Source organism: Lontra canadensis, unplaced genomic scaffold, assembly GCF_010015895.1.
Source record: "Lontra canadensis isolate GAN:19392208 unplaced genomic scaffold, GSC_riverotter_1.0 scaffold37, whole genome shotgun sequence".
Classification (NCBI taxonomy): Eukaryota; Metazoa; Chordata; class Mammalia; order Carnivora; family Mustelidae; genus Lontra; species Lontra canadensis.
Genome location: NW_022631031.1, coordinates 787,039 through 806,344, shown reverse-complemented (window position 1 = coordinate 806,344; position 19,306 = coordinate 787,039). Strand labels below are relative to the sequence as shown.

General features: G+C 40.3%; 1 protein-coding gene across 1 annotated transcript in view; it reads left to right on the top strand.

Annotated features, from left to right (window-relative positions):
- Positions 1–19,306, top strand: part of NECAB1 (N-terminal EF-hand calcium binding protein 1) — a 192,228-nt gene that overhangs the window by 152,901 nt on the left and 20,021 nt on the right. The window contains exons 8-10 of the mRNA XM_032869069.1: positions 1,181–1,257; positions 6,350–6,403; positions 13,479–13,591. Coding sequence (XP_032724960.1) covers positions 1,181–1,257; positions 6,350–6,403; positions 13,479–13,591 — 244 coding nt within the window. The remainder of the gene's footprint in view (positions 1–1,180; positions 1,258–6,349; positions 6,404–13,478; positions 13,592–19,306) is intronic.

Sequence of the window (19,306 nt, the reverse complement as noted above, 5' to 3'; positions counted from 1 at the left end):
TATCCACTTCTCTGTGACTGTGCTCCTGCTTAGTTTCGCCTCCTAATTTACGTGATGGGCTTTGCAAGGAGTTTCACCCAAGAATGCAGAGAGAGCAAGAAGTGCATTCTAATGTAAAGTTCAACCTCTTTATAATTTGGTCTTCTCTTCCAAACATTCAAAGCTCAAACAAGGTTTTACAGTTTGAATTCAATCACATCCTCCCATCGAGAAATATTGAATAATATTTCAGCAAATGCCTATGAAATCATTGAGCCAAGCTGCCATAAAGACCAACAAGAAGGCCAGGATGTCTATGCAGGGGCTCAGACCACAACTTTTCCCTTTGCACCCTTGAATAATCTCCAGGTCGTGAGTTCAAGCCCCACACTGGGTATAGAGCTTACTTGAAAAAGCAAGAATAAAATAAAAAAGACTTAAAAAAAGTTTTTTCATTTAAAAGGTCATTACAGCAACAATATTAGCAGGAGGACTTGGTGCTAGATACAGACATGTGTTTGTGTGTATGTTCACACAGATGTACATCTGCACATCTTTCACGTGTGTGCATGTATATATGTGTGCGTGTGTGTGTATATACACATGTATATATTTTGATTGAATCCTCACAATAACTATGTGGCCACTGATACTCTTGCCATTTTAAAAATCAGGAAGCTGAGGTCAGAGGAGTCCAGTCATCTGAACAAGATCAGCAGCTTCCAGATCCTGCACTCCTACTGCTATGCCATGACCACAGCGCCCATGCTTATTCTGGTTAGGCCCTAGGAAAGGAGACACCAGCTACCTTGCTGTGGTCAGACATCTTACTTCCTTTCCTGGCTCCTGCCACTGTCACAGAAGTCAGCTTAGAATTATTGATGGATGCTTTCTGTTTTTTCAAAAGAAAAACCAGCCATCTCATGGATTGGTAAAAATGGCTCAGCAGGATCTGTTCCTTGATGATCAAAGGCCAGTGCAGGCAATGACGTCAAAGGCACAGACTTGCGAAAATGAACCCACGGGGGCACGCGGATCTGTGGAACACAGTAACTCAGAAAGCACTCATGTGAATGCAGTTCTTAAGAAGGTGGTGACTAGTCAGTGACACTGTGTGCTTCCTTCCAGGTCAAAGAAAAGTTCTGAAATGCCCAAACGTTCCCTCTGTTTAATACATTGTCCTCATGGTTTTCCCCTCAAGGCTTGTTAGAAGAAGATAACCAGTGGATGACCCAGATCAATAGACTCCAGAAATTAATTGATCGACTGGAAAAGAAGGTACATTCTTCCTTTTCTTTCTTCTCCCTCTCACTTTTCAGTATGTTCTGACCCGTTTTCCTCCCGGCATGAATACATCCATGGCTGCCCCACGGATAGAGTAACAGCCAGGAGTCCTGTGATGCTGCCTGGTATTATCTGGGCGTTTCTGTTAAGGTAAATACAGAAGCTCATGTTAATTCTCAGTCCCTCACTCCTACCCCTGGTGAGAGTTAAGATAGGATATAGAGGGACGCCTGGGTGGCTCAGTCGGTTAAGCATCTGCCTTCGGCCCTCTGGTCATGATCCCAGGGTCCTGGGATGGAGTCCCGCATGGGTTCCCTGCTCTGCGGGGAGCCTGCTTCCCCCTCTCCCTCTGCCCCTCCTCCCATGCTCCTGTGCAGGCACGCATAGTTTCTCTTTCTCTCTTTCCAATAAAGTAGTAAATCTTTAAAAAAAATTTTTAAAAAACGATGTAGAGTTGCAAGTTAAATAAATGCACTGTACTGCCTGCTTCTTAGGTTACCTGTGCTGTAGGTAGCAGTGCACCTGAATGACGCAGACGACTGCTTGTAGGGACGACCTGGCCCACGTCCTGGGAGTGTTTCAGAGTGATTCAGGAAAGTGGTTGTATGAGATACTAGAAGGTGAAATTACATTTGCAACTTCTGTAAATTAGCCTGCTAACTGATGAATTTTGGCACCCAGTGAGCAACCAAGTAGGGATGTGACAAGTTTTTCAGATATATATTTCATGTTTCAAGTTATTTCTGTTGACTAATTCACTTAGTACCTGCAGTCCTAATATTGTACTGGTGTTCCCTTTGATGGAAGAGGCAGGATATGTCAGTAAGAATATGTGTTTTCTGGTCACGCCAGGCACCAAAGGAAGAAATGTTTATGTTTGAGATAGTTACAGACATTGAAGAACCTACAGCCTGCTTGTAAAATTAAGCATTATTATAAAAGTTAACAGATTTTCTTAAAGTATGTGATAGCACAGAACCAGCTTCATAGTTAATGCTCAGTGAACTCTTGCTAACTGACTGAGACATGCCAAAGGAGTAGAACAGATGCTAATTACAGTCTACAGATGCTTCCTGAGGGAAAGATCACTGCAAACTAAGATGCTTGGCAAGGACTTAGTGTGGCTGGAGGGGCTTGAGTCGGGCCTTTAAACGATGACAATTAGGGATTTTGTTTGCAAGCAATAGAAATCACCTCTGTAATAAAATTTTTTTCTGGAAGGTATGGGAGTGCTCACAGAATCAATAGAAGGTATAGAAACTGGGATTCAGGAAAAGTCAGGAGACACAGTAACTCTAGAGATCTAAGTGAGAAATGCTCAGTGGTCTCTCAGGCTACCTCTACTGGAATAAGTGAGTTCCGACCATCTCTAGTCTGTTGACATTATGCTCAAGATTCCATTTTCCAGGGGGTAGAATCTGGTTGGTCTTGTTAGGGTCCCAGGCTGATTACTTGGATAAGGAAGGGAAGAACATCTTGATTAATGGTCCTAGAGCACTGTATTGAAAGGAGAAGAGAGAATTTACTGAAAGGAAAATGTATTGTCATTAAAATTGGAGTAAATACTAGTCTGCTAATAAACCAATGAACAAATAGATATTTGTTATGGAAAAGTAAATTTTTAGTAAAAAGAGAGCACCTAGAGAGGACATTAGGTAAGGGTGACAGCATGAGTAAAACCTAAGTAGGCCAGCCTGGTTAGATTCTTTCCTTTAGGAAAATGGTAACAAATAAGATTGTGTGAATGGATATGGGCCATATTACGGATGGTGTTAAATAACAGAGTAAGGGATTTGGACTTGTCTTGGAGACAATAGGAGGCATTTATTATTTTTCAACAGGTAAGTGACATAACCAGAAAGATCTTTTAGTTAGAAAATTGGACAGCAAGAATACAAATTGAATTCAAACAAGAAAACTCGAACCACCAAAGCCAGCTCAAGCAATGACATTAAGGAGCAAGTTGCAGATCTGAGCCCACTGAGATCAAGTATGGCAAGAGATGGGCCTGTAATATATGACCGAAAAGGGGTACCTGGGTGGCTCAGTCATTAAGCATCTGCCTTTGGCTCAGGTTATAGTCTCAGGGTCCTGTAATCAATCCCCACATTGGGCTCCCTGCTCAACAGGAAGTCTGCTTCTCCCTCTCCCCCTCACCCTGCTTGTGTTCCCTCTCTTGCTGTGTCACTCTCTGTCGAATAAATAAATAAATAAAAAATCTTAAAATATATATATGTCATATATATATGACTGAAATATATATATGTGTGTGGGTGGGTGTATGTATGTGTGTGTGTATGTGTGTGTGTATGACTGAAAAGAAAATGGCAGTTTTGAAAGACTTGAGTGAAATTAACAGGATCATTGAATGGGTTTGATGGGTAAAGGACAGGGGAATCTCAGATAGGATTCTGAGAATTTGAGTCTGAGTGCCTTAGTCAATTGTATCATTAGCAGAAAGAAAGAGACAAGTGAGAGATAATGGGTGAGGTGAGGTGAATTTGTTGATTAGGTATGTTAATTTCAAGATCCACTAGGACACAGGCAAAAATGTTCAGTTAGATGTTACTAAGCAAGAAGCCAGGCCAACAGTTTAAGGTCTCAAGAGCCGTCTCCACAAAGATGAAACTCCATGTCCTGAGTTGAGGAGGATCTCTGAGAAGGAGATTCTGTACAAGGAACCAGGTCCAGAGGAAGAAACCTAGGAGAGTTCTAGTCCCTCTGCTGCCATATCACCATTTGTTACATTAACATTGACCACTTACTGGGCAAATAACCTAAACTTAGAGCTGCTGCAATTCAACTTTCTTCCTAATTTTATCAATTGTTATGTGAGCTAAGATTAAATATAATCATAGGGAAAATGGTGGCTATGAAAATTTGCTTTCCAGTCATGGAAGATGGAAATGCATGACCTCTATTTGGAAAACAAATCTTATTAAAACATAAAGAGTCCATTGTTACATAATTTCAGATTCATTTAAAGAACATAAATTTCTCCTTTTAAAATAGATTTGAAATTCTTGGCAAACTTCTCTTTATTTGGTGTCTTAACTTTATAGAGCTATTTTTAAAGGAATAACTTTAACTTAGGTCATGCCTTTTTTTTCCAACTTTAAATCAGAGTATTATCACATCTCTTTCTTTCCTAGACTTTTTCTCCCTCCCTTCCTATGAAAGGGTTTCATTTTGAGGACAGAATCTGAGAGGTTTGCTGAAAGTATGATGTGATGGTCTTGGGCATTGGATCCCAGCTGTGTGGGTCTCAGCATGGTCTGTCTTAATGAATGAGAGGGAGTGCAAGTTCTGTGTTCTTCTACAACTTATTCTGTACTGTGAATTTGGCTTTTAGAGGAAAAACTACCCAATTGCCAAACAGTAGCTAAGTGCACGTCATTTCACAGTTGACTCTCTTGTCTCTTGCAGTTTTTGGCACCGGGTTTGATCTCCCCATTAGAAGGACATGTTCCTGCAGGGGAGCACATGTTATCTTTTCTTGCAGTTAGTATGATAAATCCCTCCTGCACCATAAGCCAAACCCAGTACTACTCATGTGGGGGAGGGGGAGTAATCCTTGAAATTACTAGTTTCCTTCAGGCATTCATTCTTCCCATTTCAGCCCCTGTGAGGATTTATGGGGATATATTGAGATCATATTTTATGTTGTCCTTGAGCTCTGCAGAAAACATTTTCAAACATCCTCATTGTGTTCATACCACCTGTTTTAGGTTGTTCTTATCATCAATCAAAGAATGTGGAAGCAAAAAGTATACCTGAGTTGGTATTAGGGACAGAGTGGTCAAGGAGATCCCATTTGTTAGAGTTTCTATCTGTGGAGCATTTTTGAAGATTCATCCCCTTGCCTTCCATCTCCTTGACTTCAGGGGGAAGCTATGATTTCAGTGGGGCATTCATTCAGCCATTCATTTATTCAGCTATTGTCTACTGTGCGTCTGCTTTATGCCCGGTATTATTCTGGCAGTGGAAGTACAGCTGTGATCAAAATAGGTAAGGTCCTTGGTCCAGTAGAGACCGAGAAAAATCAGTAAACAAGTCAATGAAATAAGGTAATTTCAGAGAGCGAAAGTACCGTGAAGACAAAGTAAGGCAGTATGGTAATGATGAGGGGGTAGATACCTAAAGTGGGTGACCCAGGAAGGTCACTTTAAGAAGGTGATATTGGAGTTAAGGTATGAGAGAGGAGAAGGAGCCAGCTAGGTGAATCTCTAGGAATAGAGAATTCAAGACAGAGGAAATGGTCAAAGTGAATCCTAGAAAAGTTAAATAACTTGCTTCAGGTTTAATCATAAGAGAACAGCAAAGCTAGAGCTACATAGCTCTGTTTTTAACAAGTTTATGTTATTTTGGACAGTCTGGATTTCTACAGCTCTCGGTTTATTATCTCCTTGAAGGAATTATTGTGGATAATCCTCATGTACCACAGATGCTAGGATATATATTCTTAGAATGAAGCCCTGGGAGTTTGCATGCTTGGTTTCACTGGAGATATTAACATCATCCATTGATGACTGTAGAAAGTTCTAGGGTCTTTTTAGCCATCCTTGATTTTTAGGAAATATCAAAAAAGTGTTTTGATTTGCTTTTGAATTCATCATGTTTTAGTAATGTCAAATTATCACTAGAATATAAAAGTATTATAGCAGTTGCACTAATGTCTGTCAAGATCTGCCTCTTGGGCAATCAGTGGCAATCAGTACTAACAGCAAAAGAAGTCAGCCTAGTCTTTCTTTTTCCTGTCCTGTTCTTTCCCTATTCAAATGAATCTGCTCCATTTTGTTCTCTTCTATTGTCATCAGTAAAATTAAAGTAATAACAAACACATCTGAAATGGCTTTTTTACTGTTGATAAATGGGTAAAAGAGGTTTTACTGGTTTCATTTTTTTAAATGGTTTCATTTTTCAAAAAGTTTTCATTTGTTTTAAGTCAGAATTACTCCATTTCCTTTCAGATAATGAGGTTCCTTTGGTACAACATTAGCCATAAAAGACTTAACATTCAAGTATATGGTGTTTCCTTTATCTCATTTCTGGTCCCTGTCTTTCCCATTTCTTTCTCCACCTGAAGGATCTCAAACTTGAACCACGGGAAGAAGAAGTTATTGAAGGGAATACTAAATCTGTAAGTACTTTTTTCCTAAGTGAAAATGTCAGAAATATACACTTTGAAAACATTTAATTTCTTCAAAATTAGTGACTTTCTCAGTGAAAATTTGAAATTGTACAAACACATATTTTATTTTGCATGCCTAAGTAGTAGTTTCAAAATTGTGATTTGTGGAAACCTAATGCCTATTTTACAGGGTTTTTATGCAAGTACTTAGCATGTGATATGTGCAGAATGACAATTTTATTCATACGTAAATCAGTGAGTTATTGAATAATTGAATGAATGTGACTGGAAGAGAAGGGCAACATCCAGAATACATCACGAACAACATTTTATCAACCCTCCAAGCCTGAGTGTTCCACCTGAGCTGAAACTTGATGCTATTCAGTATTGTATCTCCAGCTTCTGTCCTAGGGCCAGGCACACTGTAAGTGCTCAGAAAAAAAAAAAAAAATTTAAGAAAAAAAATTGACATTTAGAGAAAAAGGAACATTTATGCTCCTAGGGAAAAGACATCCATCCAGAATGGTGGTAATTTATAGAGATGGAGAGAGAAAAAAGTGATGCTAATAGGCACTGAGACACAAAATAAGAAATTTATGAGTAAGTTACCTAATTGAAATTGAAATTGAAAAATACATATCATGATTTGTTATTTTGAGACAAATATTTGTAGCACAGTCTCTTGGGGGAAAGTGGATCTTAGCATTCACATTTAGTAGAAATTTGGATTTTAAGATCTTGACAACTCACAGAAAATCACTTTTCTTAATACCTTAAAGGTATATTATGTAGATCTTCTAGGAGCCATCACATTTACAGGAGACAAAGATAGGCAAACCTTTCATCTCTGTCCCGGGCCCTTACTCCACAGGCACTGCCTGCCTATGTGCCAGAAGGTGAGGCTCACCTTTCTTTCTGCTCCCGCCCATCAATCCAGACTCAAAGCCCAGAGAGTTTTCAAAGGGGAAGCTGTAGAGGGTTCTGAGGAAAGCTTTATAATGATGTTATAATTAGAATACTATAGATATGAACACTTTCCCAAAGGTAACCTACATATTATGTTCAGGGCTTCTGTTCCTCCAAAGATGGGGTGTGGTCTGTTTTAATTCACCAGGCACCCAGAATTCTAAAGGGGTAGGTTTTGTTGGGAAGCAGAATCGTTTTTGAGGAGAGGAAAAGGCTGTTGAGTGCACTTATTAGGAATATTATTCCCAGCAGTCCCTTAGTCACAGGACTGTGACCTTGCAGTCTTACATCTGTCGTCAATTAGATTTGCATGTAGGGAAAACTACACTCCAGTCAAGACAACAGAACATAACATTTCTAATGTTGAGAGAGACCATTGTCTATTCTTACATAATATCCTAACGTGAGACTCTTCTCTCACACTAGCTAAGTGGGAGAAAAATTGTCTAAGGATTGTTGATGGAAGGTGACAGACTGTTCCATTCTCTGGTCCCTGACAGAGGAGAGGCCAACGTCAATTTTAAAAGATTTATCAACCCACACAGCATTACTAATTCAATAGCGCATAGAAGTACTTAACAAAGTAGGATTGGGCAAAGTGCAGCAGTCAATATTGTTGAAAAGCAGAAAAGGATATTCCTTAACTATCTTCAGCCACACGTAAAGGTAAAATAATTATGCTCTTTGGGACTACACATTTAGTAAGGATTTGAATAAGTTTGTTTTTTCTCAAAGATACCAATAAGCTACCTGTCATTAAAAGTGGTACTTTATCATTAGTGGTAGTAACACCTCACCATGGATACTTATAAAACCTTCTCTACTTGGAATGACAAAAACAGATATCCATTGTTCACAGCCAGCCCCCAGCGTCGCATGCTCCTCTGGGCTCATTTCTCTTGGTGTCCAAAACCAGTTTAAGGCTTTATTGGCTAGAGAGGTGATTTTCCTTTTCCCTTAATGAATATATGAGAACCTTGAAAAATAAATTCCATACCAGACAGCAAAAAATAAATGGTTATGATAGATTTTATTTTCTAAAGCTACTCTACACTGAGCCTTTGTGACGTGCCAAGTATTGTGTGAAACACACACATCTGTAATTCACTTCATCCTCATCAGAGCCGTAGGAGGTGGTGCAATTGATAACCCCATTTTGCAGATGGAGAATTACGGTATGGAAGGATATCGATACCCTAGCCAGACCCCAGATCTACGTTAGACCTGTACTCCACACTGTAATCGCTCCACTCCAGCGTTTGGTGCATCTTGGGACACTAAAGTGGAGTTGTTTTCTGCCAGTGAGGTTGTGAGCTAACAGATGACTCCGTTTCGTGAGATTTTCTACATTAGAGCAGAACAGTCGTATCTGGTAGGCCTATTTAAACACACAGCCAAAGTCCCAAACCCTACTAGCTGCCATATCTAGTTTTCAGGAATGTGAGTCATTACATAATGATGAGTCTAGGATATGATTTCTTTCTTTCTTTTTTTTTTCCCCCCTCAGTGAGCAGAGTATGAGAAGTAACATCTATTGAGTATCTATCCTGGGCAAGATTTTTATGTACACTATTCCATTTAATCCTCCCCCAAACTTTGTGATATAAGCACCACTGTTCCAATTTCATTCGGTGACTTAGGATGAAAAGAAGTAACTGGTTCAAGGCCACATTGCTAGTAAAAGAGAAGCGAAGTTTTTTTTTTAATATGTGTACTCTTTGCTCTTAAAGGACAAAGGAAAGAGGACAATATGGTGGAGGCAGATGAACAAAAAGATGCAGACCTCTACACTTTGTGGGACCACCTCAAATCTTTTTTACTGGAATGAATAGTGCATAAATAACATTTATTAAAGAGCTTTTAAAAATGATCACTGGCTGAAAGCAAAATCAGTTCTTGCTTGTTTGTTCCATTAATAACTCAATCACCAGCCAAGTGCCAGGCTCTGGAGGAGGGTCTGGAGATAAAGGGGTAAATATTATAGGCGCTACCAGACAGACCAGAAGGACCTGCAGTGATTCAACAAGGATCTACAGGACACAGTGCTGAGGATTATTATAGAAAAGTTCAGATTTGCACAGCAAGGGAACACAATCTAACTTAGGAGGCCAGGGAATGCTTTGAGAATGACACAGTATTTAATGTGAAATCAAAAAGAATAAACAGGAATTTGAAAAAATATTTATATATCTCTGATAACATTGAATTGTTCAGATGTTGAACTAAAAGGGCAACACTAGGGGCTTATGTAAGAGGATCAGAATGTTCCAAATGATTTGTAAAAAGCATGTTATAAAGACCACAACCTTCAGAATTCATAATTTTACTCTTGTTATAATAGAATAGGAAACATACATCAGAGATCTAAGATCCAGGATTGTGATTTTATGACTCATGGAAAACTTGGGAGTAATTTATTGTCTTCTAGCCGTCAAGTACTAAGGCAAGGAGTGTGAATCACTGAAGGTCAATATGGTTTTTGAAGGGAACCCATCCAGACCACACATCCTGGATCTGGCCAGCTATATTTGCCCACCCAAATCCTTTATGCTTGGTGCCATTGTATGCCTTGCATGGCACTTCCTATCAAACAACTGTTGGAAAAAGATGATGATTTCCTACATATTTCGTATATTCAAAAAGGTTCTTTTTGGAGTCAATATAATTTTGATCCCATTCCAGTGCTTTTCAAAAACTGTAACTTTTCCTGAGCACATTATTGTTTATGCCAGAATGGCTTATACTATAGGAGTTTATAGATCTAATATATTTCTTTGCCTTTCTACCCTCATAGAGCCTGTCAATAATAATATTTTGTGAAGTAAATTAATCCTGCCACACAATATCATGCGTATTGAGGGTTATTGCCAACAAATATGTCAGGAACTCTTAAGACATAGTTTTGCTTTGCAATAGCTATTATGAGATAGAACAAGAGCACACAAGAAAGGCTGTTATTCTGAAGACATGCTTGGAACACAATGGTAAATGTAGTAAGTAGAGCTAGAAACATGAAACAAGTTAGTTTTCTTTAAAATATTTCTGTCTCCAGAGATTTTTAAAAAGCTGAAATTTCTCAAAAAAAAAAAAATCCAAGAAATTTCAGTAAGGATCTCAGGCTGTGTATTTGACATTAGAGACATACAGAAATGTCATGAAGATATTAGGACTCCTGTACCAAAGCAAGTTATAAGACTGTCCCAGATCCAAGGGAAAGTATAACAGGATCCACATTTTGATAGAAGAAGCTAAAAAGCCACATTTTGAAGTGCATGTCTTCAGGAAGTAGTGAAGGATTCTATTCATGGTTGCAATTTAGATCACATAAGATCTGCCTTCAGACTAAACGAATTACAGTGGAATAGGTAGATATACTTATATAATCTCACTAAGAAAGCCCAGGAGAAATCATCTGAGTCATTGTTCATCACAAATATGATCAGGAAGTCTCTGTAGATTTCTGTCAAAAGGACACGTCCACAATTATTTTGGCAGAGATTAACTTTAACTCTTAGTTAGTGATACTAAAGCCAGGTCCTGAGATAGTGGTACAGGAGGCTGATTGTTCATTACATAATCTTAGGAGATAGTTATAGGCTTATATCTACTGATTCTTGATCTCTGATCCTAAAGGGAAATAAACAAAGCTCAATTAAAATCACCTAACTCATTAAGGTGACTGGGTTAGACCCAAATGAAGAATGATTCCAATATAATAAAGATTTTTTTCCTTGCCCAGGAAAACAGTACACACAAGGATTCAGGGATACATTCTCCTCTCAAGTGTGGCTCTGCCATTCCTAAGGCAGGTCATTCTGTCAACAGAAAAGGGGAAGAGAACATGGAGGGGCTTTACATCCCTCTTGAAAGTCTTGGCCCAAAAGCAATGTGCAGCACTTCTGCTTGTGTTCTGTTGGTGGAAACTCATCACTTGGTTACACCTAACTCCAAAGGATGATAGACAACGTACTCTGTGCCTAGGAAGAAGAGGAAATGGATTTGGGGAAAACGGTTTGGAGTTTCTGCCACAGTGAACCTTCTGATTATCAAATATTCATTCTTATCACATATATAGAACATATAGACGCCTTCACAAAGGAGACCACCCTAAGTCTCCTCCAATTACTGCTGCTAGCTCAAAGTCTGGCTTCCTGGGTGAGAATCAGTCCTCCCTGTAAGATCAAGATGTGGTCCCTTGTAGTCTGACACAGTTATGAATAAAGAAGTAAGTTATCTCCCCTCACCACACCCCCAAAACACACAGATAAATACACAGTGATAAAACTGGGCCAGGAGAAATGTCATAAAAACTGTAATTCAGGAAAGGCATGACTAGGAAGCATACAGCACTTACTGGTTCATTGCAACAATGAATTCATGCTGGGAAACTATTTGTCAGTGAAGGAAGTTCTGGTTCCCCATTCTGGGAGGAACTCTCTTATCCATTGTTGTTTTGAGAGTTTCTTTTTGGTTCTTTTTCCTCCATGACCACATCAGAAACAGCTTATCAAAGAGTATTGCCTTTTTTAGGGGTTATGCAGTATTGATAGCCTGCTTCCTGCTCATCTGAGTTTGGAGGCCCAAATATATTACCTTAAGGTTTACACAATCAAAGGATTTTGAGACTGGGATGAAGATTTTAGCTATTTGACAATAGAGTTCTTTCAAGAATTTAATAGACTTCTGGTCAATTTACATATAGGTAATTTCATGTGCTAGGATCAATACCTAAAATTATTCCATAGACATAGTTCTCAAACCTTGTTGATTTCTTGGGGCACCTGGGTGGCTCAGTCAGTTATTAAGTGTCTGCCTTTCACTCAGGTCATAATCCCCGGGTCCTGGAATCGAACCCCACATTGGGATCCCTGCTCAGTGGGGAGTCTGCTTCTCCCTTTCCTCTCCAATCATGCTGTCTCTATCTCTGTCTCTCTCAGATAAATAAATAAAATCTTAAAAAAAAAAAAAACCCACAAAACAACCTTGTCGATTTCTTTACTACACCTTATGAAGGTAAGGTTTCTGTCTTAATTTGTCACTGTATACCCAGAATCCAGCACCTACCATTTACCTGTAGAAAAACAAAGTAGGCACTATTGTTGGATATATAAAGTGCCTCATATGATACCTAAGATACAACTGTTCTCCAACAACAGTAGCTATTAACATGAAGTGAGAAACTCATTGGAGAGGAGACACAAACCAGGGCTTAATTCTGGCTCTACCACTACGCAGCTGGGTAATATTGTACAAGTTACTTTTCTCATACTCTGAATTTTCCTTACATTGTTGTTGTTTTGCATTTTTATAATTCACTCCCAATCCTTACTTTTTTTTCTCTTGCATTTCTGTGGTTCCTAACCCTTGATGGAGGAAAGGCTTAATCTTGAGATCGAAGTGCCATGAGAAGCCCATAGGCATATCTATAGGAAAGTCTTCAAACTACAAGTGCCATAAACATAATAGGATTTGTTACAGGAAGCAATTGGCATCCAGCCCAGTGTGATCCATTAAACACAGGCTTCGACTGATGCCATGAGATCTGAGCAGGGCCTATGGTATGTGATCAGTGGCTAATGTACTTTTGGAACTGCAACACCGATCACACATTTTTTTGAAGTTTGGTTGTTTGTAATTTTACACATGTTTAATATCATGAAATATTTAAGGTGAAGCTGGAGCTGTCCAGTGTGTAGAGTAGGACTACTTTGTAAAAATGACCATAGGCTGGTCATCCCAGCCTAGGCTGCGCATTGGAGTCACTTGGGAGTGGGTGGTGAGGGTTGTATAAATACTAGTGCTTGGACCCTCCTTCCAGAGATTCTAACGTAGCAATTTTGAAACCTCCCTAGGGCTTCTAATTGAGAACCATTGTTTTTAAAAGGGAAGTGTATCCTCGGGAGACACTGTCTTTACCACCTTCTACTAGAAGCAAGGAAGGTATCCTGCCTGTATTAGAATTTTTATAGAATGTATTCCTTGGATTAGTCACGGTCTCCCTTTTGGTCATATTTTTAGATGAGAATTATTTGCTTTGTTGGGGGGGATGGGCACAGGGGGTCAGCTGAAGCGAGGTTACCTGGCAGCCAGGCTGCAACCCTTGCCTCTTCCTCGGTAGCACATCATGCTTGTCCAGCGTCAGATGTCTGTGATAGAAGAGGACTTGGAAGAATTCCAGCTTGCGCTGAAACACTATGTGGAGAGCGCATCCTCCCAGAGTGGATGTTTGCGGTAAGTGCTCCTGCATGGTTCTTAGGTGAAGGCGGGGTCTGGAAGACAGGCTTTTGAGAATCCTCTTGTGTTTGTTTTGATGCATTTTGCAGACTTTAATTGGGTATTTTCTCTTTTTTCCTTGGACTCTGTGGATTTGATCACTGAAGGCACCAAGGGAAATAAAATGGTGAGAACAATTTGAAGAGGGGAGTTTCACATCGACTGGCATCTCCCCTTCTGCATCCAGGCAGGCCCACACTGATTTAAAATCATCTCTGATAGATGAACCCCAAGTCCAGTGCATCTAGCTCTGATTGCTCCGTTGGCAGCTTGCCCTCTAGCCTGATAATCATTTCAGCCATTAGGAAATTGCACAGTGTCTGAAGTCGTGATTGCAGACCTTGGTAATAAAAAATAATAATAGTAAAAAATTCTCCCCATAGCCACCCAGATCAGGCTTTGATTATCTTAGGCTACTGAAATTTATGAACTATTCCTTATTTTCGGTTTCTCCACTCCAGTAATCCAGTGAGCAGTTAACTAGAATAATTTTACAGAAACAATTGTAGAATTCCCTTCATCAGGAACTGTAATAACTCTGAGGGTCTTAACCAAATGCTAGATATTTCTCTGACTCTACGCTTATCCTGCTGCAGAATGCACAGTGCTGCTACCGTTGCTTCTCTCTCCCTGAGCAGCAGTGTGCAGCTGCCCATTGTCTTTGCAGCATAACCTGTACCTTAGACCTGGCCTCTCTGCTTCCCAGAAATGTGTGCCCAGCAGATAGCTTTCTGCCAAGCGCATGTTCTGCCTCAAGTCCAAAGCCCAGCCCCAAACTCACCTGCTTCTAGAAAACTACAACCAAAATCTACCCCTCCTTGGGATTTGTTCAAACTGCGTTTCATAATGCTCTTCGAATACCGCTTTAGCACATGTACACGTGTGTGTGTACACACACAGACACACAGAAATGCATACTTTGTCTCTGCGTGCTTTGGTGTTATTCCTGGTAATTATATTTTTATTTATACCCCAGCAGAATAGCTCCCCAGTTAAGAAGTCTGGCTCTGGAGTTAAACATGGGATTGTATTCATTTTGTAATTTCGGGGAAGATCTTTATAGGCTCTAAGGCTCTGTTCCTCATTAAGAACTTCCTAAGACACCAAGAGGGCTGTGAGGATTAACTGAGTGCTCAGCACCCTGGGGTTACTATCCCTTCATCATCTGGCTGGCTGACCTCTGACCCCTTCTCTAGAGCCGCAGGGGACTCGCTCAGTGCTGTTCCTGTTCTACCGTTCACGATCTTCCAGTCATGCCTTTGTAACAGAAACACAGGAAAATGCTGAGTTTCCTTTGTTGTTATTGCTGCTGTTTTATTCTTCACAATAAACTCAGAAGAGCTCAGATCGAAACCATTTTAGCTCAGTGATGTAGGGATCTGTCAAAGTACGAGTATATGTAGTTTTAAAAGCCTACTCATCTGAAACTGGAATTGAATGCTTGGAAAATGCAAAAAGAGGGTGTGCGTGTGTGTGTGTGTACACACCATCCACATTAGGAACTACAGAAAATAGAGCACAATACTAACCAAAGAAGTGGGGACACAAGGAAGATAAAGTGTGGTCTGGTGTATCACGATCTCCAGGAATGGATTAGACTTGCTACATTTATAAATAAGGTACAAAGTTTGATTATTTCTTAAGGTTCAGAGATAGTGCTTTAAGGTGTGCTGGGAAAAGGGCCCGAAGCCACATGGCCAGCCCAGGGTGAGAGAAGCAGCAGGGGAGACAGCTGAGGAGACCGATCTGTGCAGCCTGCTGAGGACTGTTCTCTCAGCGGCCACGGAAAATTGCTCCCAGGGCGCCAGCTGTGAAGAACAGGGAGAGAAAGAATCCTCTTCCAGTGGGATAAGTTGAGATGCTCGGTCTCTCCTTTTCCTTTGCGAGACTGGTTTGTTTTTTAAGGACTCTTCATTCCCTACTTGCTAATTTTTCTACTGATTTCTTTCTTTTATTGGAATTATCAAAAAGTAGACTTTATCAGATGGAACGAGCACAGAGAATCAGTCCACGTGGCTAGAAACCATGTGAAATGCAAGTTATGCCAGCCTGCCTGTCTAAATTCAGCTCATCGGTCGTTTGCTTCTCTGTCAGTTGACGAGCAATCAGCCAGGCCACACATACTGTTAGTCGCGCACCATCGACTTGATCTTGGCTGATACAGTAAAACTCAGAATGATCAGGTTTGCAGTTTCTTCTCCTCCCCTGATGTCAGGCTCAGCTTCACCGTGGCTAGGCAAGAAATGCTGCCATAAAGCAAAGTAGAAATTATTTTGTCTGACTAGGCAGTTGGCATCCATTTTCTTATTTGATCTTCACTGCAGTCACCTGAAGTATGTATCCCGTCCACTGAAGGAGGGAATGGGCTCAGATGCATTAACATCTTGCCCCAGCGTGTCTGACTCCAAAATCCACAGTTAATCCTTGCCAGTACTTGGTCATCCTTGAATTAAAGTTTCCTGGACTCTCTGTGGTTAACCAGAGGTAGAATGGACAAGATCCCTCCTGTTCCAACTATAAGGTCTTAGTTTCTTAAATTCAGGCATTTAAATTAGAGAGGTTTTTGCCCTGCGGGTATTGGACCACCAGACTCAGTGGTTTAGAGGCTGTTGGAGTCCTTGTCAGGGTACTCATCAACTGAGTTTCCGAATGAGCTGTTAGTGGACTTAAATCGCATGACCCATTTCTTACACATGCACGTACACACACACACACACAAACACTGATGATCTTTTTCTTAGTTATTTTAAAGATTTGTTTGAGAGAGGGAAAGCACGTGGGGGGAGGAGCAGAGGCAGAGAATCTTCAGGTAGACTCTCTGCTGAGCGTGGAGCCCCAGGTGGGGCTCAGTCTCATGACCGACCCATGAAATCATGACCTGAGCAAACAAGAGTCAGTCACTTAACTGAGCCAATCAGGTGCCCCAAGTTTTGCTTATTTTATAATCGTGACAGTTTATCAATATCTGTGGGGAGGTACTATTTGAATATATGTGGTGTATGCTGTGTATTCTTAGAACCATGCTCGATGCCAGAAAAAGTGAGAAAAGGTTCTGCTTTCAAGGATCTTAGAATCCAGTTGGGAATATAGGTTACTCATTCATAGCCTAAAATTTCACAGCTGTTAAAGAGAATAAAACGATTTCTGAAGTCACCCTTAGATCTGAGTTCTAGAATTCGTATGTGTCCCAAGCTCTATGTCTCTATGTCAAGGCCTAAGGAACATGGATGTAGAATTGTATTATAAGACTTGACCCAAACTGAATGTAAGAAGAAAAAAAAAAAAAGACTTGACCCTGAGACTTTATCATGGCCATAGAAACATCTGTAAGAATTAATGATATCTTGTGGCATAGTGACCATGAATCATTTTTCAGGATCTTTGTGCAGGTGAAATAAATTGGTGGCTGGAGCTTGATGTGGAGAAATGAGGTGGGGACTCCCTCCTGTCATGCCTTTTCTCCAGTGTCTACTTTCTGTAAGTTAAAGTGGGGCATATGGGGGAAAGGAGGAAGCCAAGAAGAAGAGGGTCTTGTGTAACTTATCTTCAACCCCAACTATTCCTGAGCCACATCACTCCCCGCTAGAAGCTATTTCACTGCCCCTTTCCAGCAGCTGGGAATATTCAAGGTCTCCCAAAGCTCAGGGCAGAAGCTCTTAGTGACTACCTACAAGGACAGCTTAGCCAAAGAATTCTTGCTTCCGCCAGTGAGTGGTAAGTGTCACAGGAAACCTGAACACATCCAGAAGGAAGACTGCAGCACGTTAGCAGCAGCTCAGAACATGTTCTATGTAATTCAAAGTCTGTAGATAATTGAAAGCTAATCATTCAAGCCCTAAGCCTTTTCGACAGAAATATTGCTGACACAATTTTTTCATAATTAACCTTTTCTTTGTGTCATCATTGCATACATGTTGTTATCTATATTGTACAGTCTTAAACAGCCATGTCCTTAAATGTCATTGCTATGTATCAGATTCACTCTTAGCTGAAAGCACCCAGTCTGTAGAACAATTCTGATGAGCATTTTCACCCACGTCCCTTTGAGCCAAAATCTGCATTGCTTTCAGCTCTGCCATCTGGCTCTCCACCAGATGGCCTGTGGTCAGGAAGAAAGAGAAAGGAGCAATACCAACAAGCCCTCTTCTTATGTCTGAGTTTCAGGATGTAAGCATTTCCCAGAAGCCCTTGCTTCCCAGCCAACATTCCCCAGAATCTCATTGGCCCAGCTGAAGTCACAGGGTCATTCCTGACTCCAGGGGAGGTGAGGAAAACAGTATCCAACAGAAAAGAGTGAGATGGTGATGACTGTCTCAGTCCAGTGCTGAGAGGTACATTGGAGGTACTGTGAACTCAACAGTGGTAGGGTTCTGTTAAGAAAGAGGTGAGTAATAGTTGAGGCAATAGACAGTGTCTGCTGTATCACCCCCAGAATCGCTGTGAAGGTAAAACGACTTAATCCACATAAAGTGCTTACACCAGGGTCTGGAACAGAGCCATACGTGTTAGCAACTGTCACCATCGCTGCTAGCGCATATAATAATATAACGATTAACATCATTATTATTGGCTTGCTGTGTACATTGTTTTCACAAATATGTCTTTTTCCTTCAGTGTTTTCCACGCACGCCCCCCCGCCCCAGTCTTGTTTTCTCTCCAGTTCCTTTTACTTCTATTATGCTTTCTGTCATGCTTCTCAGTTTTAACACCATTTAAGACTTAGCCTTTTATAAACTGCTCATTCCTTGGAAGTGCCACTTTCTTCTGGGCTACTGAGCTAACAGCTAAATTAAACACACAAAATTTGCCAAGGACTGGGCTAAGCTTTTTGCCCGAAACACTTTAATACTCATTGTACTATTATTGTCACCATTTTGCAGGTGAGGAAACTGAGGTAAGTAATGGGCCCAGAGTGACAAAGCTACCAAGTTGTACAGAAGAGTAGGCCTGCTGGGCTCTACTTCAAACCACTGCCTGATCCCACTGATGCTTTTTTCAGTCCTTAAAAGCTTGAGAATGATTTTAGAATTTTTTGAATTTCTTATCATCTTATGGATGTCCAGAAAAATGGGAGGCCCAGATTGCAAGATAAGTTGGTTTTTAATGTAATAAATAATATAAATGAGTCCGTTTAGAGCAGGGAGTTCTTGAACAGCCTAAAATGCTAAGCTGGGTATTTTAAACTTTATCTTAAAAAAAAATCGTGGGTTCAAATTTGTCCATTATATTGTCAAATTATGTTTGGAGATTATAGATTCTTTGAGACTATCGTGGAAGCTATGGATTTTCTTCCCAGAAAAAACTAGACATGACCATCAATTTGCAGCTTATTTCCGGGATTTCCAGAACCCTCCCCACCCCCCCAGAGGTCTTTCATAGACTCCTAGATTTAGAAGATCCCTGATTTCATTTCCCATCCAATTCCTTTGATTCTCTTATAAATCTTTTCCTAGAAAACCTGAAATTGAGCCAACAGGGTTTGCTACATCATACCTTAATTAAACAAGCTAGATAAACACTATGAAAAACTTTATTTACAGGCAGAGCTAAAGGAAGAAAGTATTAAAATTTCTGTGTGTTGTTACCACCACCTGCTGGTCACACTTAGGAAAAGCCTAAACTACATTTAGTTTGACTTTACACTGATACATTCTTTATTCTCTTTTAAATCCG